Here is a 23,054-nt window from a genome sequence, read left to right on the forward strand (position 1 = left end):
TAGGAACAATTTGAAAGTCGAACCAGACCTGATGATAAAATTAAAATTAACATCTTTTCCTCCAAACGTCAACCAGAAACAACTGCATACTTCTCATTAATAAAGTATTTGATTTTTATTTTGTATTATTAAATTTTTGTTTGAGCTAATGATTCTTTATTAAAATATATAAAACTATAATAAATATTTAAATATGTTTTCTTGTACACACACACACCAGAGTATGCAAAAAAATTAGTGGGTCACCAAGGATAAGCTCATAAATAACCGGGGCACGGAAAAATAAGTTTGGGAAACGCTGGCCTAGGCTATAGGTTACATCCTTAAGCTTGTCATGCACTGGGAGCTATACTGTAATATATGTATATTATATCATATCGCTCTCTATAGTAATGAGTGAGCCTGCAGACAGGGAACTAATGGTTCCGTATGTGCAGGCTCACTCATTACTCATTACTATAGAGAGCGATGTGATATAATATATATTACAGTATAGCTCCCCATGCATGACAAGCGTAAGGCAGTAACCTATAGCCTCAGGCTATATTATTATAAAAAAATCACTTAGATGGGACAACAGGTTTAGGAAATTCGAGACATCAAAAATGCCCAATTTTTAAGGTGGTGCGTAATGCACTGTATATATAGGTAAACTTATATACAGGCTGTAACAAAAATAAAATTTTTGTGTTTATTTAGTTGGCTATCTATTATAGTGTACAATCATCTAGAATATTTTGAACAAACTAAAAACACGAATATATCATCGAAAAATTAATAAAAAGGTCTTAAAATGCTTGGTTAGATATTAAGATCTAGTTAAAAAGAAACCAAAAACTGGACATTTTCTACAGAACGTAGATTATGAATTTTTAAGCCAGCTAATCCCATTTATTATACAGGGTGTCCCGAAAAGATTGGTCGTAAATTAAATCACATATTCTGGGACCAAAAATAATTTGAATGAACCTAACTTACCTTAGTACAAATATGCACACAAAAAAAGTTACAGCCCTTTGAAGATACAAAATGAAAATTGATTTTTTCGAATATATCGAAAACTATTAAAGATTTTTTATTGAAAATGGACATGAAGCAATATTATTGCAGTAACATCTTAAAGAAAAATTATAGTGAAATTTGTGCACCCCATAAAAATTTTATGGGGGTTTTGTTCCCTTTAACCCCCCCAAACTTTTGGGTACGTTCCAATTAAATTATTTCTGCGGTACCATTAGTTAAACACTGTGTTTTTAAAACTTTTTTACCTCTTTCTCTTTTTTCGATAAAGCTCTTTTTATCAAGATATGGCTTCTTTTTAAAATGGTTCAAAATATACCTAAAAATGTAAATCATAAATAAATTTTCATATTATTAGTCTCTATGGGCCATTCCACGAACATACGCCTGTTTTGGATTACTTTGACAACGAATATTTTACTGTGCAACACAAGAAGTACGAAAGTAAATGGCGCTAATAATTATTCCAATAAACAACAATGTAATTTGCAATTTACTTTCGTTCTTCTTATTTTGCACAGTAAAATATTCGTTGTCAAAGTAAACCAAAACAGGCGTATGTTCGTGGAATAGGGTATACAATCGTACTTAACCATATACAAATATGTGGTGGATTTGACAAATATTCAAAATATCACGATAAAAACTGACTTCAAAAAAGTACTGAGGCAAAAAAGTTTTAAAAACATTGTGTTTAATAGTACCACAATAATAATTCAATTGTAACTTACACAAAAGTTTGGGGGGGTTTAAACGAACAAAACTCCCATAAAATTTGTATGGGGTGTCGGGTGTCCAAATTTCACTATACAGTGGAACCTCGATTATCTGTCTCTCTATTAACTGTGACCTCTGTTAACCGTTTTGTAAGAGAGACTAAAAACTTTTTTTACAGTCACCTCCTGTTTTCATATGATATTTTTTGACATGTTTTGTAGTAAATTCAATTATCTATTTACTACAAAACATGTCAAAATTTACATGTGAAAACAGAGATGACCCTAAAAATGGTTTTTCGTCTCCTACAAAATTCATGAAAAAGCAGATAGGAGGTATTGTCACATCACCGACGATATACCAGAAGTATATGTGGCCATACCAAATAATACATCCTTGATAAATATAAACATTTTTATTGCACAAAATCTTGTCATATATTTTTTTCCATAATCATCACTACGATGATGATTCATTTGTATTGAATTGTACATTGCAATTCTCTGATGTTTGGGAAAAAGGGCTTAAGTCAGAATTGCACATCGATAACGTTTTGATGATTTCTGGACCAGAAAAATCGGCTCTTTTTATTGGTACATACAGTTTAAGTCTGCAACACTTTTTTTATGGTCCAGAAATCATCAAAACATTATTGATGTGCAATTCTGACTTAAGACCTTTTTGACAAACATCAGAGAATTACAATCTGGTCATAACTGACCAATGAGCAATTTTAATTTAACCTAAATTACTACTGTTCCTTAAAATGAAGAGCTTACCTCATAGCGTCTCTTATCTAATCTAACAAGATCGTGCACTATTCTAACATACACAGGCACACAAGCACTACGCTCTGCTTTTCACTATCAACTATCACTCAAACTAGTTCAAAAGGCTTTGTCCTCTTCAATCTTCTAGTTTGTCCAGTAGTAGATATGAGGAGCTGGATTTCCTCAATATTCTCATACTTATGAAGTTGTTGTTGCTCATGACTTCCTGTTATCTTCTTGATGACTATATTATCCAGGTTCCATTCCTAGGTCTTGATATTTGTTTATAAAGTAATATCTTATTATCTGGAGTTTCTTCCAACTAGTCAATACACTTTTTATAGGTATCTTTCTTTTGCCTTTCATAGCCACAACAAGGCTATAATACGTTTCCTTCCTGGTTTTTTTGTAGACCACTTTCAGCTGATTCTAAAAAATTAAAATGAATGGTAATTTTTCTATTCTTTACAATTAAAAATCAAAAGAAATAGGTGCTACTATTTACAGGTAATAATATGCATAAATAATTCGTTTCCTAAAGAATACAGAAAATTGAAAACGTTTTTATAATACTTACATAATTGTTTAAACAAAAGAGACCCAGCCAGAGCAAAACTAACAGACAACTGCAAAAAAAGCCACTAATTTCCATTTTTCCACCCCCTTATCTTATATGCATTTTCCAATCAAAATTTTTAGGTTGTCATGAACATGAAAGACTCAACCTCAACAAATAATAATAAACAAAAAGCTCTACTTCCACTTCCCGCCAAATGGACACAGGTTGGTGACACTGAATTCACGCCAAATAAAATGAAAAAATAGAACAATTTTCTTTTTCATCAATTTCTTCACGTGAAGTTTATAACGAACAAACTTAGATGTCAAAGTGTGCTTTTACACGTCAAATTTGGCCTTGAATAACTTGGTCAATTTCTTGTCCAATTTATTGTTGATGTAAAGTGGACTATATAACGTTACCGTATTCTCATACTTGATAACTCTCTAATAACATTCATTTTTGTTTTGTCGTAAAATGATATTTACTTTATAAGTAAGTTTTAATATTTAGGAAAATACAAGTCTGTTAATTAAAGTTAAAATACCAAATACATCAAAGTTTAAAACATATTGGCCCGGTTGTACAATCGAAGTTCAACTCCGGCTCAGCGCCATTACCGAGTTCAGGGTAAGAAGTGCGTTGTACATACAAAGTTTAATTCTTGAACTCGGTTTAAGCCCGGGTTCAGCTGAGCGGTCGATGTTCGACGGTTTAACGCTGGTTCAAGCATTTTTAACCTCACATTTTTGTCATTGTCAACGGAAATCATAATATTTACACCTTAAAAATGAACCTCATTGAAAATTTAACTAATAATGAAGATTTTCTGGAAATGGTAAATATTGTAGAAGGAAGGAGAACACAGAAACAGTGTAGGTCTAGAGAAAATCATTTTGAAAAATGGAATGATAATGAATTGTTGCAAGATTTTGGATATCTAAGATGCTGTTCACTATTTGCATGAAACTAGTATTGCTCATAGAATAAAAAATCGAACAGATAGGTAAGAACGAGAACGAAAACAAGTGGCAAATTTGTTATTGACATTTCAAGAACCAAGCTGTATCTTCTAAGAACATGGTTTTTATTGCCTTAAATCTTAAATTAAGGTTTTGTGCAGTGAAGTGGGCCCATATCACTGGTTTTAAGCAACAGGCTCCTTTTTGCAACTTGTGAATGATTTTGAAGCAAATGTAGAAAACGATTTTGTTAATTTATTAAATTAAATGTACATAATTTATTAATAAACCTTAAATTAATTATATTTGTACCATGCTTATGTAGGTACATATCACTTTATTTAATAATGATTACAAACTAATTTACCTTCTAAAATTATTTAAATTACCTACCTACTTCCCTAGAATAAGGCAAATTAACATTTTTGAGTGAATTTGAAATCATAGCTGGAAACAGTTACAATATTTATGAGAAGAGAATGTGAAGACTGAATTAGTATCTTCGTTGGTGATAGTGGTTACAGAGTCAAGAAAACCTGATAACACCCTTACGCAATCCTTCATCACAAGCTGAAATTTTATTTAATGAGGCACAATGAGAATGCATATAGACACAGTTGAATGGGTCTACCGAATAACAATTGTTAAGTGCCATGTGATTCGTTTTTAAGAAATCGAACAAAAACTGTTAAAATTGGAATATTGGTAAATTTATACATTTAAGGGCTAGTTATTAATACAGTTTGTAACTAACTGTACTGTATTACTAATCCTTTTTTAATGGCATGGACTATATGTCGATCAGCCAGTCAAAGCATGACTATTATATTAAGAAGAATATAGGTACATTTAAAGACCGTAAAGTCCATAAAATATCAATGACGAAGAAAAGTTAGTTCAGTTGAGATGTAATTTAAGTACTGAAATTAAACAGATGGTACTAAGCTGAAGTAATTAATTACTAATCCTTAAGATGTATAAATTTACCATTATTATAATTTTAACAGTTTTTGTCCGATTTCTTAAAAACGAATCACATGGCACTTTTTTCGGCAGACCCATTCAATTGTAATTGGAACATCAATGTTACACAATATTGCAATGCTTTTTAATAACCCTTTGCCCATACTACATAAATAAGAAGAAAAAGTAGCACTGGCATTAGCCAAAAATTTAGAAAATCTAACTGTCTATTCGCGATGAAAAACAAAGTAGCTGACCTCTGGTGGAATAAATTTAAACTACTATAAATGGTATAAACAAACCAGAAAATTTTTGATTTGAATGGAATTTGGTCACTATTAAGAAATTTTTAGTAAATTTCAGCATTATGAGTACATTAAAATATTTTAAATCAAATCGGTATTGTTCTATTCCTCAATTGAATGTTTGTATATACCATTTATATCGGCCATTTTCTTGCATTCGACCTGGCCTCTATATTCCGTTTCAATCGCGAATATAGTCTAGAGAATCATGAGGAGTATAATTTGTCAAACGTAGTAAGAGGTTGAAAATCTTGTGCATGAATACTTTGTTAATTTAGAAATTTAAACTAATACCATACAACAACTATTAGATATTTATAAAAATATCTTACTATCTGCTACAATCAATGGCTTTGATAAACTTCTTTAAAATTTTGGGGGCCATTTGTTTCATTATATTTTGTACAATTCTGCTTTATTATTTGGATAAAGATACCAATATTTCTTCTTGAGAGGTGAAATTGGAAGGTTTTTTTGGGTCCAGTGTAGAAAGAACACTTATATAAAAACATTTTTTTACAAAAAGAAAATAAACACATTGCAATAATATCCTAATACTTATAATATCTACCTATTCAAATGGTCTATTCACAAATTTAACGTAGGAAATTGATTAAACTAATAAACTAAACGATAGAAAATACCGATTAAACTAATAACAGTAATAAAAGAATTATATTGACAAAAACCAAATAATAATATATAAATGGCGGGAAAATTTATGTCGAGAATTGACGGGAATTGCTTTGAATACGCATGCCTTACGTTGCCAACCTTACCAAAATTTGTATGAACCTCGGCTTAACTGAACTTGGCATTGAACAACCCGAATGAAGTTAAACCGACGCTCAAAATTGAACCCGGTTCAACTAAGCGATCGCTTAAGCCACCAATGTACAATCGGGCCATTGTTGCACATTGTTCTTCTTCTTTGCAGAACAATTCTGACATTTGGCGATAACTGACTTTGACTTTGACATTTATCTCTGCTTGAGCTTGTGTCATGTTTCGTGGAGAGAGGTGTGGTGTTGACTAATTTTAATGTTGATAATAGAAATAAATAAGTAGATAGTTGTTTTTCTTAGTATTAATTAAAATGGATAGTGAAGGTAGAAAAGTAATTGTATGTGATAATGGTACTGGGGTAAGTATCCGACACCGTCTTAATTTCAATATTCTAGAGCCCCCATTTTTCAGTTCGTTAAGTGTGGGTATGCCGGCAGTAACTTCCCTGCTTATATATTCCCTTCAATGGTAGGAAGGCCCATAATTAGAGCAGTCAACAAAATAGGTGATATTGAAGTTAAGGTAAGCTTTTTTTTATATATAGATGGCTCAAAAAGATACAGAAATATTTACATGACATTTACTTATTTTTTAGGGTTTACATGTAGATGTAAGTTATACATGTTTAATGTTCTTAGAATGTTCAGTTTTACCGTTTTTCTAATTTCCTTTGTAATCTGTTTTTTAGTCTAATCCTCCCTCACAACATTTGATTATGCACCATCCCTTTTGTTTTTTAAAAGAGACATTCGAACAATGTTTGAGGGAGTTTTAAATACTATAACCAGCTTTTAGTATCCTGCTTCAGTAGGAAACTAGAGTCGTGTTTACAGTCTGTTACTAAATTTAACATATTTCCTGTGGTCAGATAAGACAAATGTCAAATTATTTTATTATTTAATAGCAAGTGACTCAAACTAGATGAAATCTCAACATTCATAATAATATACACAATGCTTTATTATGACATATCTCTGTAGAAAAATTGTGATTAATTAGACTTATTTTAGCATTCAGAAAGTACACACATTCCTATAAAATGAATGTTATGGTTAAGAAATTTATTTAACTAATTAATCTGCAATGTTTTGAGATTTTTAATATCATTTTTTAGTAATTTCTGTAAAAGCGTGAGTGATAGTTATGGTTACTTCATTGTCATTTAACAATAAATTCAGTGCTTTTAATATTTAAAGTTAGTTAAATAGTTTAATTTATTTTATCATATAGGTACAGTAGCCGCCACCATACTAGACTCATAGGAACATTGAGCTATTACAGTACTGGACCCTTTACTTGTTGCAATGTTTATTTTTATGTCTAATGACATTTAGAATGTCAGAAAATGTATAGAAACTCAATAGAAGAAGAATTTATTCAAAATTAGGTAACCCTAATATACAGTTAAAATTGAGATATTTTATGATATGTATACAACAATTTAAATTAAAAGTCATAATAATAAAAATAAAACAAAAAAACACTTAAAATATTCCATTACAATACAAGCATTAAAAATACTACCTTACTCAAAATATTACACTAAACTACACGCAGTTAAAAAACGCATTTAGAAGCCACATGAGACATTAAATACGATTTGCAACATAATTCTTTAAATTTTTCCTATACATGTTCATTGAGGTCTTCAACTTGAGTTCCGTTGGTAACTTATTGAAATTATCAAAACCCTTATAGAGAAGTGAGTTCATAGCACCTGTAGTATTGGTTCTGCTGATGTAAATATTATTAGAATTTCTCGTAAAATAAGGGTGAATATCTGAATTGTAACTAACAAGATCGAGAAAATATTTAGGTGCCAATCCATGTACAATTCTAAAAATCTATATCATGGTCAAATAAAAAAGACGTTGCGATACCGAAAACCACTGCAAAGTATTCAACATCAATGTGACAGGTGTTAATCTACTTGTACGTAAAATGATCCTCATTCCACGATTCTGTAATTTTTGTAATTTGGCTAGTTGGTTAAGATTTAAAAGATATAAGATGGATGCACAAAAATCAAATTGAGGTTGGATTATCGATTTATATACAGTGATCCTTGACTGAAGTGACAAATTCTTAGAAATTCTTGTAAAGAAATACAATTTCTGTGCTAGTTTTTTACACATATACTTGAGATGCTTGTCGAATGATAGAGTATTATCTAATTGAAAACCAAGATATTTAATTTGTGTCACTAGTTCAATTGGTTCCCCATCAATGTTTAACATTATATTGTTAGTATTAAGACTCCTGTACTTAAATTTAGATGTAACTATCATGGCTTTTGTCTTACTTACATTTAATTTAAGTTTATTAAGTTTTAAGTATTTAGACACTGAACATAAAACGTGATTCATTTTGTCAACCGCCCCTTCAATAGAACTATCGCTACAAGCCAAAAGGGTATCATCAGCGAAAAGGTTAATAAATTCACAGTTCACAAACAAATTTATATCATTTAAATATAATATAAAAAGCAATGGTCCAAGTACACTACCCTGCGGTACACCAACGTTATTACTGACAGTTTCGGATAATACATCAGAGATTTTTACTCTTTGCTTTCTGTCAGTTAAGAAGTTCCTTAGCCAATTCAGAACAGCTCCATTAATGCCATAGGTTTTTAGCTTATCCAATAAAATGTATCTATCAATCGTTTCAAACGCTCGTTTAAGATCTAGAAAAACTGCAACTGTATAATTATTTCTATCTATTTCTTGTTTAAATTTACATATTGAGAGTTGAACAGCCGCTTCACATGAATGATTCTTACGAAAACCAGATGGATGATTAATTAAAATATGGTTCAAATCTATGTGATCAAGAATTTGCTCGTATACAACCGTTTCCAATACTTTCTCCAAAGCCGGTAACATGTTGATAGGTCTAAATTCGCTCAACTTAATAGTATTTGTCACTTTAGGGATAGGAACAACTGTACTTATTTTTAAGTCAGATGGAACAATGCCACCATCTAGGGAAGTATTAATTAAATTTAAAATAACATGACCTATGGTTTCAAATATGTACTTCTTTAATCATTTTACTACAAAGAATGTCTTGTGGATTGTACTTACTATCAAGAGAGTTAATGATGTGTCTTAGGTCAGAAAGTGATATTAATTTAAATTTTGTAAAGGGCATAATATAAATTACTATTAACGTTAATCCAAGAATCTTGTAATTCCATACTGTTAACTATATCCTCTATGCTATTAACATAATACAAATTAAAATTCTTTGCAATGTCCACTTTATCATGACATATGCTTTTCTGACCATTAAACTCAAATTCTATATTATTTGGAAAATCCCGACCGTTCCTGTTAACTAATTTTTTTAAAGTCTTCCACATTAATTTAGAGTTATTTTTATTTCTGTCAATTTTATCAAAGTAGTATTGGTCCTTTTTGACTTTCAACACATTCACAACCTCATTTCTAAGTTTTTTAAAAGTTAACCAATTATTATCCCTCTCTTGACCCAAAGAATTCTTAAACACCTTGTAGCTGCTATCCCTAGCTCTAATTTTATTGGCTACTTCATTATCAAACCATGGCAAGTGACTCCTATAACTACACGTTTGGATGGAAGCTACATTATTTAATGTTCTACCACAAGTATCATGAAACTCTTGGTATAAAATATTTACATCAACATTATCCAAAGACCAACGGTATGAAATCAAATCAGTTTTAATTTTATTCATATTAGTACTACTTAAGTTCCTAAAAGATCTTGATAAATTAGTAAAGTTATTAATACAGTTTGAAAAATTCACTGAAATTACTGAATGATCGGTAATTGCAGGTGAAGAATGGACATCAGATACGCAATTATTTTGATTAACTAACACATAATCAAGAAGAGTTTTACTTACATTAGTAATTCTGGTGGGCTCAGCAGTTAGCTGGCTAATCCCATACATTGTTAGTATATTTTTAATTTTATTTAGACAAGGTGAAAACGGCGGGTTCGAAGGGAAAAATATTCCCATGAGATTTTTTTGCATAATCACATTCGTGAGATATCCCAGAATAAGGTTCAAGAAGTCGCCCAAGTGAAAAGTGGGCCAATTTTTTTTAACAATTTTTTTTAATCAAATTGCAAAAATCAATATTTTTGACCCGAACAATTTTTTCTTTAATTTTTTGGACCATTCTGGACAAAAAAGGTCTTTTATAATTTTTCTCTAAAGTTGATCGTTTTCGACTTATAAGCAATTTAAAATTGAAAAAAACGAAAAATGGCGATTTTCAAGGCTTAATAACTCGGTTAAAAGTTATTATTATGAAAGTCAATATATGACTAAATCAAAGTTTGAAGCCCCCCCTACAAGATCCTGAAGAAATTTTTGTCATTATTTTATTACTAAGCTGTTATTTTTAAGTAAAAATAATAAGCGCCATGCACGTGTGCTGGGCTGTAAATGCTGAGTGCGAGAGAGAAGCTATTCCAGCAGTCCAATTGTGCATCTTACTCGCACTCACATTTACACCAGCGTCAATACGATACAACCACTCATTGTTATTAATTAAAAATAACAGCTTAGTAGTAAATTAATGACACAGATTTCTTCAGGAGCATGTAACGGCGACTTTAAACTTTGATTTAGTCACTTTCTGACTTTCAAAATAATAATTTTTGACCGAGTTATTAAGCCTTAAAAATGGCCATTTTCGCGTTTTTCAAATTTTAACTTGCTTATAACTCGAAAAATATCAATAGAGAAAAATTATAAGAGACCTTTTTTGTCCAGAATGGTCCAAAAAACCTAAAAAAAAAATATTCCGGGCAAAATTATTGATTTTTGCAATTTGATTAAAAAACAAATTGTTAAAAAAAATTGGCCCACTTTTCTCGTGGGCGACTTCTTGAATCTTATTCTGGGATGTCTCACGAATGTGATTATGCAAAAATATCTCATGGGAATATTTTTCCCAACGAACCCGCCGTTTCCGCCTTGTCTAATTAGTATAAAAACTATATTAGAAAACTGTATAAAAACAATATTAACATAGAAAGTTGACAAATAATAGATCAGCTGTATTAAATACAGCTGATCTAATTTTGACATTTATAGTTGTCATTTTGTTAAAGTTGTAAAAGTTTTAAAGTGTTGTAATATTCTTGGTGTTTGAATAAAGTTATTTGAAAGCAGAGTAATAATACTATTAATTAAATATTTTTTATGAAAAAACAATTATTTTGAATAGTCTTTTGACAGTAACATGAAAGGGCTGAAAGTCACATCTGAGAACGGACCGGATTAGCCCATAAGCATAGCAATTAGGTACCTATCCATGTGTCTAGTATGGTGGATCTTACTGTATATTATATCTGTATGCTGGAGGTAAAGGCACTATGTGCATTTTTGTCAATATTGTGATACTGTACTTCTAGTATACTGCACTTTTGTTACACTACACATGGGTATACTACACTATGTCCTTCTTCAAAAATTAACCTATACTTCTGTGTGCATTACCAATGTTACTGTACTGTCTGAAGACTAAATTGAGTGTTTACTAGTTGAAATTTTTTTTAGTTATATGCTGTAAATAAGTGATTATAATAATTAAATACAACTGATGGAGTACAAAGAATATATTTTAATACAAAATCATCATTTGTTTAGTGATTTGATCTGATTTGTTTTGTGCTTTTTTTCAATCTTTTATTTTTAAGGTTGTTATATCATATTCTATTTGTTTGATGTATCCCAGCTTTGGTCTTCTTCTTGTTCTTTTTCGTACTACCGTTTTCAATGCAATCATCTTATTTTAACCCTTTTGCTATGTATATGGTGATGTCCATAATATACATTTAAAGATGACACAGTTTCAGGAGATCAAGAAAACTTTGTCCTAATTTTTTTAAAGGTAAATTCTATTCATAGATGGCATCTCAGCTCAGTGGCTCACATAGTTAGGTTTGGTATAGAAGTTTCTAAACTCTGGTTCGTCTGACAACTGGATACCCTTCAAAATTTGTTGGACAATATTACCAGTAAACTGATTTTTGCAGGATTGTTTGATAAAAATATTAAAAATTATCTGGTAATATTGTTCGACAATTTTTTAAGGGTACTCCAGTTATCAGAAACACCAAAGTTTAGAAACCTCTATATTTACAAAACGCCCCCTCCCGAAAATTTTCCGAAATATTAAAGCTGTCTGATTCGGCATGAATCTTGGAAAAAACTGTCAGACATGCAATAAAAATAAGATACATAAAGATATTGTTTATCATTTTCAAGAATGTTCCTATAAACCTGACCTCTGCTTAGGCAACTGTTTCAGAGAATATCATGTAACAATACAGAAAGATGTTACCAAAAAATTAATATTTTGTATACTTGTATTTAACATTTTTATATTCCTGTCTTTATGAATAAAATTTTAGTTTGATATCAAAAAAATTGTATTTCATTTACTAAATAAAAAAATGTGTATTAAAGCCCCCAACTGTGTTCTCTACATTTTTAAAAGCAATTCCTTGAAAATTGCACACATACCTGTCTTGCAAAAATTCAGAAAAAAATATTATAGTCGATTTTAATATATATATATTTTTTTAACATCCCATTTATTTACAATCTGTAATAATGATTACAATAAGTAAATTGTTTAACAATTAAAAGAGACTTGCAGGAGACTGTCCAGTGACAATAACCTATAAAATCATAATTTTAGTACTTAACAAAATTATTTGTGACTAATAAATAAAACCCTATAAATAAAACTCTATAATAAATAAAATATTTTTGAAAATTTAAAATTTAAAATCTTGTTCGTAGATCGCTTGGAGTGTGGCGCTTTAGCCTTCTGTTTGCCTGGGGTCTCATTAGGTTCTTCGCTAGCCTGTTGGGGTGGTTTTGTAGTCGGATGTCGTATTTTTGGGCGTAACTGGCAATTTCTTCTTTGACAGTCTTCATTTGGAGATCACGATTGATGTGTTCATTGGGCATGTACCACGGTGCATTTGTGGTAATGCGCAAGGTTTTCGATTGGAATCTCTCCAGGATGTCGATATTGGATCTCGACGCAGATCCCCACAGTTGGATACCATAGCTCCATATTGGCTTAATCACTGCCTTGTATACTAAAATTTTATTGTACAAACTCAGTTGTGACCTTTTTCCTATCAGCCAGTACATTTTATTGAGTTTCAGACCCAACTGTTTTCTTTTCGTGAATATGTGTTTCTTCCACGTTAATCTGCGGTCCAAGTGCATACCTGGGTATTTTACGTCATCCTTTTGTTGTAGTACTTGATTATTTATTGAGACGGTTGGGCACGTATCTTTTCGATTAGTGAACGTTATATGTACTGACTTGCTTTCGTTTACTTTAATTCGCCATGTTTGTAACCAGATATTTATACTGTCGAGATTTGTCTGGAGCAGTTGCGAGGCGATGTACGGGTTTGAGTGAGCTGCAATGATTGCTGTGTCATCTGCATATGTGGCTGTGATGATGTTTTGGCTTGTAGGAAGATCTGCTGTGTAGAGTAGGTAGAGAACTGGTCCAAGGACACTACCCTGAGGTACTCCAGCGTTGATTGGATATAAGTTAGTGCACTGATCTTTAACTTTTACAAGGAAATGGCGGTCGGAGAGATAGGACTTGAGGATTAGAAAGTAGTTGAGAGGAAGGACTTTTCTTATTTTGTATAGCAAGCCAGTGTGCCAGACTTTATCAAAAGCCTGCGAGACATCCAAAAAGGCTGCAGAGCAGTATTGCTTCTCTTCTAAGGCTTTGTTTATGGAATTGCAGACTCGATGAATTTGCTCGGTGGTAGCATGTTGTTGTCTAAATCCAAACTGGTGGTTGGGTATTAGCTGCTTTTCCACGAGGATTGGCTGTAATCTGTCTAGTAAGAGTTTTTCAAATACCTTTGACATCACTGAAAGTAGACTGATAGGTCTATAGGACTTAACTTCTTCTACAGGCTTGCCTGGTTTGGGTAATAAGATGATTTGTGCCACTTTCCACAAAAGGGTATAGTAACCAGTTCTTAAGATTGCGTTAAAAATCTGTGTCAAATATTGCACGCCTTTCTTGGGAAGTTCTTTTAAAATTCTTGCAGTGATTAAGTCGAACCCTGGGGACTTTTTCGGATTCATATCTGTTTGGATTTTGTTGAAAACTTGTTTGGCTGTGAATTTCTCCAACGGTGCTTCTAGTTGGTATGGATATTCTAAATACAATTGAATATTATCTTCTGCATCAGAGTTGTTGTTTTGGGCATGTGGTTGGAACACTTCCTCCAGGTATTTGGCAAAGACTGTAGCTTTTTCGTTGTTACTTTTAGCCCATCGTCCGTTACTGGCCCGGATAGGCGGATTAGAGAGTTGTGGTCTGTTAATCTTTCGTGTTGCCTTCCATAGCGAGTATTCGGAGGTTTCCGTAGCAGATAGATTTTGTAGATATCGTTTTATGTCGTTGTTTTTATTGTTGTTTAACAAAGTTTTTAGTCGCGCTGTAGCTTGGTTTAATCTATTTTTATCCTGGGGTGCACGGGTTCTTTGCCATACTTTCCTTAGTCTTCTTTTTTCTGCGATTTTTTCTTTTATTTCGTTGGGTAAATCTTTGTGTATGATTGTTCTTGGTTGTTTAGGTGTTGACTGCCAGCCAGCTTCCTGAATTATCCTATTTAATTGATTTACTGCTTCGTCAATTCGCCATCCGATTTTAGTGGGATGTTTAGGTCCAGTCTCTCATCAAGGATAGCCCGGAATTTAATCCAATTGGTATATTTACTACTTAGATATGGTGGAGGTTGTGTTTCGAGGATATTCGTAGATATCATGACCAAGACAGGAGAGTGGTCGGATGAAAGATCGAAACAAGATTGTGCTGTCTGGGATTCAAGTGGTATTCCTTTAGTCACACAGAAATCAACCAAATCTGGAATTTTGTTTGTGTCTGTGGGCCAGTATGTGGGTTCGCCAGTAGATACAGTCGGAAAAATGAAAGAATACCCATGAACGAACATATAAAATACGCTGTATTTTCCTGTCAGCGTGTCACAAAGAAAATTGTCCAGTGCAAGTACATGTAACAATAATTATTACATGTACTTGCGCTGGCCAATTTTTTGTGTGACACGGTGACAGGAAAATACAGCGTGTTTTATATGTTCATTCATGGGTATTCTTTCATTTTTCCTACTGTATGTATTTAAGGTTGTTGGTTTCCATTGCCATGTATAATTGCCTACCTTTCGGAGTTATTAGCCTGGATCCCCAGTGAGTGTGTTTTGCGTTATAATCGCCGCCTGCTAGAAACCTGTTTCCAAGTGTGTTGAAGAATTCTTGGTATTGATTTTTGGCTATAGTATGTCGTGGTGGACTATATATTGCAGTTACTGTTAAAGGACCGTTCCAGTCTTCTATGCTAATACTTGTTGCTTGTATATAGTCTCTTTTAAACTTATTTAACTCGTGGTGTTTTATAGATGACTTAATTATGATTGCAGTTCCTCCATGTGCAGTGCCATCTGGATGTTTGGTGTTATATATTGCATAGTTGGGAATTCTCAGATAGCTTCTATTTGTAAAGTGTGTTTCAGATATTAACATTATGTCGATGTTGTGTATTAGTATAAAAGCTTTAACTTCTTGAGCATGATTTGTTAGCCCGTTGGCATTCCAAATAGCTATTTTTAAGAATTTGATCATTTTGTTAATTTAGTGACGACGGTGGTGAGAAGGTTTAACAGTGTACCCATTTGTTCCATCAGGACTTTTAACATATTCTTTAGTTCAGCCATGTCATTTGAGGCAGGAGTATTGGTAGTAATTACTTCTGTTTGGTTTGTATTACTATTCGTAATTTGTTGTAAGTTATTAACGATTTGGGCGTAGGTAACTCCTGCTTGGACATGTTGTGAATGATTAATTGGCATGCTAGGCCTGGGTCTAATCGTTGGGAATTTTTTCGTTTGTAGCTCCTTGTATACCCTGCAACCTTTGTAGTTTGCTGGGTGGTCTCCCTCGCAGAGTACACACTTGACGTTGGCACTTCTTTCTTTATTAGTGCATTGCTCTGTTGCATGATCCCCTGTGCACTTTACACATCGTGGTCTAAGGTGGCAGTATGATTTGGTATGTCCGTATCGTTGACATCTAGAACATTGTGGTATCTCTCTTTTCTGGTACGGTGGTTCAATTTTAATCTTATGGTTTAATAGGAACTCAATGTCATATATATTTCTATTATTATCAGAAGGTTCCAAGTCGACGAAAAATAGTGATAGCTGATCTTTAGTTTTAGGGTGTTTGATGTTCCAAATGTTTCTAACAGTGTGGCCTTTCTCTTCTATTTCCTTTTTTATAAGATTTTTGTCCATCGAGTAATGCATGTTCTTAAGAACAACCCTGAAACTGCGCTCGTTTTTTATTTGATAAGTATGAAACTCTGTCTTTTTTTCCGATAGGGCTTTTGTTATTGTACTATAGTAGTCAGCAGATTTTGGCTGAAGTTTAACTTGATCGGAGCTAAGAACTTTTAATTCGTAATTATTTTCAGCAATTTGGTTTAGTAATTCGATAAGTGGGGGTATGTGTTTAACCCCCTTAATAAATATTGGAGGCGGTTTGGTTATTTTCTCTTTTTCACTTGTGCTTTCATTGTCATTTATTTCATCATCTTTTGACTCGCTATTTAGTGCCTCGAATCTGTTAGAAGTGGTAGTCGGTGAGTTCAGCCAGTAATCGTTTATTTTTGTTTGCTTTACAATTCTTTTGTCTGGACTAGTTCGATGTCTTTTGTTGGAGTTTTCGACTGTTTTCCATTCGGTTTGATTTAATGAGGTGGAAGGTGGGTTAGTATATTGGGGTTGCTTTAATGGTTGAGAGTAAGATGTGTTTAATGGTTGAGAAATTTGCATATTACCTTGTAATTGCTGATCAGTGCACATTTGGTATTTTGGAGCGTACGCCACTGGCTGCTGACTAGTACCCATTGCGTCGCATTGCATAGGTTCGTTAGATTGCAGAATATTCCGATTTATCGCCGTCGAAGCGGAATCCATTTTCGCTTTTTGGGTCCCATTAACAATCGTTTAATTTGTTTCACCACAAAAACTGGATTTTTATTTTTGTATTTATATTTAACTATAGATAAGCAAACTGGTAATATCGACTGTCTCGTTCGAAATTCAAACAAAGACTTAAGATTTTAATATACAGTAAAACCCCGTAAATCCGAACCCCGCGAATCCGAACTTTCGGCAAATCCGAACCAACGGAAAGTGAAAAAAATTTAATAATTCAAGACAAAAACTTAAAAACATGTTTATTATACAGAGTAAAGTCAGAAAATTGGACAATGTAGGATTACTAGGACTTTCGACAGTTAAAATTTCTTAAAAATAAATATTATACTTTAATAGGTATATAGGTTTATAAAGTGTTTATAAAGGTTAAACACAAACTTACTTTGGTACTCTCGTAGTCAACTTGAGTGCAAAAATATTGTCCACACTCTTGCGAGAACGTTTGGCTACTCAAAATCACAATGAAAGCTTTGAACTACTAGTTAAGGCTAACTTTCGGATAATCCGAACTTTTCGGAATCCGAACAGGCTGTCCCCCCAATTAGTTCGGATTTGCGGGGTTCTACTGTATGTGTACAAAAAACAATGGTTGAACAAGTATCGCGTTTAGTTTTAAAATACTACTGCCACAGCGGTAAGCAGTATGCATTTATTTGATGCAGCGAAAGGGTTAAATAATGTTACGATATCCAGATCCTGACATAATTTGCATAGTTTGCATCTTATTTTTTTGTACATGTTTCTCCTCCGTCCGATCCCAGTGATTTATTGTTCTTTAATTTGCCTACTTCTGTTCCTCTCTCGGCTATTGGTGGACTTTTTTTATCTATTGTCTGCTTGGTTCAATGGTATATCAGGGTTCCCCTCCCTTTGTTTATACAATAAGTGAAGAGTACAGGGGAAAATAAAACAAGGAATGTCACTTTTTCATGAATTTTGGATTTTGTCGCCATGTGGTAGCAAAAACTGAGTACTATCGACTAGACTATCGATTTAGAGGAATAACCAGAAAGATCAGTCTATATAAATTTTTTAAGAATTTGTATCCAGGCGAAGGACCAGGATTGTCTGCACGCCACTGTACAAAAATAAGGAATCTTAGCAATTTTTTGGTGCATTATTAAATTAATAACTTAATATAGATTAATATTATATTAAGATTATAGACCAATAATGGCTAGAATTCTGCTAAGAATCTCCTAAGTAGTTTTTAGATATCATAAGAATTAAAACTTTATTGGTGTTTATCTCAATATGTATACTCAACTAGGACAAATGAGGTGTTATAAATTACATAGTTCCAAATTATGCAGTTTTTTCATCTATATTTGAGTCACTTTAACATATTGTAACCTAATTTTGGCAAGTTATTTTTTAAAAATGGTTTGTTATGGCTGCTACATATAATAAAAAGGAAAGCTTTAAAAATATTTTTGAGGAAAGTCACTTCAAATAGGTTTACCTTCCATCTTATGGAATCTACTTTTCATATTTGCCATTTCTACCACTTGTAATCATCTTTATTTTATATTATTTATAAACTTCATATTTCTTTATTTATATTTCCTCTTTTTATTTTATTTGGGTCAAATACTCTTTATCTTATATTTTTAATTTGATTTGATAATTGTCTCGTAAGTGATTCCCTATCTATAAATGTTCATGACATAACAGTATTATTGTCTAATAAAATATATATTAAGTTGTTAATAATAGCACAAACCTTTCACTACCAACAAATCTTTTTAATAAAAAATAACTTGCTTGTTTTACATTACGATAAAAGTTTTTTAACTCCACCTGGAATATTTTTAATTTCTGGATATTTATTTTATTACTAATCAGATGTGTTGAATATTAATACATACTACAATTTTTCATGCTACAGGGAGTGGCAAGTACTCTTCCTGTAAGTAGTGGCAAATAATAGCTGAATTCGTTACTAGGAATGTAGAAAGTTAGAGGGATCATAAAGCTGAGATCCAATGTAGTGTGGCGTGGCACGCTTCACCAGTTTACACCGGCAAAGAGAAATAGATAATAGTGAAAAAAACACACAGTTAGCACCCCACGTTACTATGAAATTAATAAATATTTACTTTTTTTAGAGGGTACATTACCAGTGTTGGCGGTAAAAATTTAAGTAAGTTGGTTAATTCATATAATGATGAAAATTCCAACACAGCATCGTTAGACCCCAAAATTACCACGGCACTGAGCCATACCAGACACTAGTCTAGTTGGAAGGGTCTGTTTCAGCTTCTGACTTTCTTTGAAAGACATTTACTGACAAAGGATGGAACGCTTCAAGCTGTTCCAGGCTGGACATAAACAGAGGGTTCAACTGGCCATAAATGACAAATTATGAGGGAAATAACGATATTTCACGGTGCATTAATTCCTGTCTTTAGTTTTTATCTTTTTCTATTTGATATTTTGTATTTCTAAAGGCATGCTATGCCACATTCTGTTGAATTCCAGCTTAACATTTCTAGCAGTTCTTACGTTCATATTAACGAATTATGCATGAATTGTTTATTTTTATTTAACATTTTATTCCTCAATGAACAATTACACCAATTTTGTTTTAATCAACATTTGTGATATTTATCAAGGTAATTGATATTTTGTTATAATTTATGTTCTATAGCTTTGCTTTATTTAATTAATAATACACAAAATTTCAAACGATGTGCCATACTCGATATTTTTCAATTATGTACAAAGTTTGGGGCTTTACTTCAAGTACTAAATAGTAAAGTCAGTAATGGCCCATGTTATTCACATAATGTCTCCCTCATTCGTTTTAATTGCTTCCCAGTCTTGTGTCTTGTAAATTGAGTTTTCTGTAATTTGATTAATTTCATCTAAAATAATGAAACAATATAAAAACAATTCTCGAATGATGTTGATGCTTGACAATCCACTCTAAACGTAGAAATGTCTTATTTAAGTAATGTGATTTTAGGGTTTAAGGATTGTAGTTACTTTCATAGGCGTAACCGGGGGGGGTTTGGGGGTTATAACCCCCCCCATTGGGATGTACTTTGAGCTCTATACGATTAACACCATACCCCTCGGAGACTTTCCAGTAATTGTAACCCCCCCTTTCCAGTAGTTGTAATCCCCCCCTTAGGATTATCCTGGTTACGCCTATGGTTACTTTAATGTGGTAGAACATAAAAACAATTGAAACAAAAAGCAAAAAGTGTATAGAATTGAAAAAAAAAATCAAATGCACCACAATCTTTGAAATTTTGTGTATAAAAAAGAATCTCTATGTTATTATTATCAAATTATGTGTTTGCCAAGTACATTTTATTGTATTATACACTGTGGCCCATTTAGAATGGAAACACCTCTATAAAATTTAAAGATGGTAAAATGATGGTCGAATTTCCAGGGCATACTACGATACTTTTACTTAATCAAAAGTGAAAAATTTTAATTAGCGATTTTTTTTATTAAAAAAATTACTACGCCAATGGATGTAGAGTGATTTCAAATAGTTAAGACAAAAATTTCATTAAAATCGGTTATTTTCGGGTGTTGTTCTGCTGGAAAGTATACCACTTTTAATAGATGTGTTGTCATTTTTAAAATGATCGAATCAAAACACAAATTGAAATTTTTAACACAAAACCAAAATTATTGCTTGTGTCTCTTTATTAGTTTCAGTTTAAATGAAATTTGATAAATGAAAAAAGGCAGTTTAAACATAAGCATGCTATTGCCAACTAGATCCAGGTCACTTTTACTTCAAAAGTTGTGCAATCAGAATTGGCAACGTTAAGTTGCAGTTAACTGAGCCACAATGTAACAAGAGAAGGAGAAAGAAGAATGGAAACAAATGCCGAAATTGAAGAAGAATTAAAGGGTGAAAACATAGTCAGATACATAAAATCTCTTCGGTTAGAATGGATATAGTCTGGGCAGATTATCGAAGAATAGGCCATTTTTGGGAAAATATTTACCAGCAATTTAATTGCTGGAATCGAGTCTTATGATTGTATGTATTAATAATATAGGTATGCAAAGTCCGCAGAGAGTGTGCTACTTTTTTTTATAAACAAATTGGCGCCCGAAAATCGTGTTTTTTTTTTCAATTTTTGCTCTTTAACTCCAAAGATTTTAACTTTACATCAAAAATACCCAAATAAAAATTCACCGTAATTAAATTCTGGTTAAAATTTACATCGATGAAAATTTTCCCCGGAAAATGCGGGTTTTTCCAACAAAATCTTTAATTTTCAACTAAAATTTTAGATAATTGTTTATCAATACAGTAGAGCGTCGATTATCCGAACTAATTGGGGGACATGGGTGTTCGGAAAACCGATTTGTTCGGATAATCGAACTATATAGAGATTGTCTTACACATTTATCCACAAGTGAATAAAAACCATATTTATATAACTGTATATTTGTTTATACCTTGATAATGACAAATAGCAATTAAACAAAAAGGTGCAGTCTTTGCAAGAACATATTTTTGGATACACAATTGAATAAATTTTAAGCGTTAATTACTAACGCTTGCTCAGTACTCGAGTGCGGGGCGCCGGAGTCGGGAGTTCGGATAACCCGTCGTTCGGTTGATCGACGTTCGGATAATCGACGCTCTACTGTAATTAAATAACTTGGTAATATAAAAGCTCTTTCCGTATAGATTATAATTCCAGAAGCCGATGAAAATTAAATAAACTTTTTAGCAACAATTGAATTGTTAATTAAAAATTTACGGACGCTATAATAACCACAATAATCATGATGCATAAGAATAACTATGATTTTTGTATAAAAAGACACTGTACCTATCTAATGTACTTTACAGCATTGAAATTGGACTATTTAAGCGGCCTCAGGAATATTTTAAAATTATAAACATCTTTTTGGCTTATAAACAAAAAGAATATCTCGGAAAATATTAAACTAAATTAAATCATGAGAACGGCAGTGGAAAAAAAGCGGCAGGACGCTTCTTTTAAAAGAAAAAACGTTTAATTGTGATGAGTGGTTCCTGAGATACAACCGGTCAAAGTTGACCGGCATTTACGGCAAAGATATAAACAATAGGATCATAATTTTTGAACCATCACCTTTTTATTTCGGTCCTCTTTCTGCACACCAACTTTCATATCTTTAAAATACCCATAACGTATATTATTATAATAAAAACTATCGATATTACGAGTGAAAATTGCCAAAAATAGCAAAATTCCAATCAAAAACTAGGTTGGAGAAAATGTAATCTCAAAGTTCAAAATCGGTATACGTTAAAAAATGCATTTTCTCGGCTTCCCATGGAGAAATTTTCTTCATTCTTTTTTTGTTCCCAAGTAACTCGAGTAGAGCATCTAACTAACGTTTTATTAAATGTCAAAAGTTGTTTTTGTTTTGGTATAATAAATTTATTTATTTATTATAAAAAAAATAATTTGTTTAAATAAAGATTGTTAAATAATTATACAGCTTTCAAATGAGAATATTTGTGTTTTTAATGTTAAAAAGTACACGTGTAGTAAGTTTATCTAAAAAAAGCCTACAACTGGAAAAAATATTTAGTTTTCTTTTCTTATAAATAAATTAATCTATTATAACAAAACAAAAGCAACTTTGACATTTAATAATGGATTAGTTTGATGGCTCTACTCGAGTTACTGGGGAACAAAAAAAATGAAGAAAATTGCTCCATGGGAAGCCGAGAAAATGCACTTTTTAACGTATTCCGATTTTGAACTTTGAGATTACATTTTCTCCAACCTAATTTTTGATTGGAATTTTGCTATTTTTCTCAATTTTCACTAGCAATATCGATAGTTTTTATTATAATAATATATGTTATGAGTAGTTTAAAGATATGAAGATTGGTGTGGAGAAAGAGGACAAAAATAAAAAG

The 23,054-nt window shown here is 32.1% G+C and overlaps 1 protein-coding gene and 1 long non-coding RNA gene across 5 annotated transcripts in view; one reads left to right on the forward strand and one right to left on the reverse strand.

The window, feature by feature from the left end:
* Window positions 1–2,137: 2,137 nt before the first annotated feature.
* LOC126881921 (uncharacterized) lies at window positions 2,138–5,222 on the reverse strand. The gene is made up of 2 exons (XR_007697056.1): window positions 3,085–5,222; window positions 2,138–2,936 (listed from the first exon to the last, which is right to left on the reverse strand). It is a non-coding gene; the product is annotated as an uncharacterized LOC126881921 (long non-coding RNA).
* Window positions 5,223–6,184: 962 nt separating this feature from the next.
* LOC126881913 (actin-related protein 2) overlaps window positions 6,185–23,054 on the forward strand; it is a 53,784-nt gene continuing 36,914 nt past the window's right edge. Inside the window, exons 1-4 of one of the 4 annotated variants that reach the window (XM_050646643.1) lie at window positions 6,185–6,440; window positions 6,494–6,604; window positions 6,678–6,692; window positions 19,044–19,064. In XM_050646643.1, the coding sequence (XP_050502600.1) occupies window positions 6,393–6,440; window positions 6,494–6,604; window positions 6,678–6,692; window positions 19,044–19,064 (195 nt within the window). In that variant the 5' untranslated portion in view covers window positions 6,185–6,392. The remainder of the gene's footprint in view (window positions 6,441–6,493; window positions 6,605–6,677; window positions 6,693–19,043; window positions 19,065–23,054) is intronic. The other 3 variants (XM_050646646.1, XM_050646644.1, XM_050646647.1) reach the window with 3 other exon arrangements.

Source organism: Diabrotica virgifera, chromosome 3 (genome assembly GCF_917563875.1).
Source record: "Diabrotica virgifera virgifera chromosome 3, PGI_DIABVI_V3a".
Classification (NCBI taxonomy): Eukaryota; Metazoa; Arthropoda; class Insecta; order Coleoptera; family Chrysomelidae; genus Diabrotica; species Diabrotica virgifera.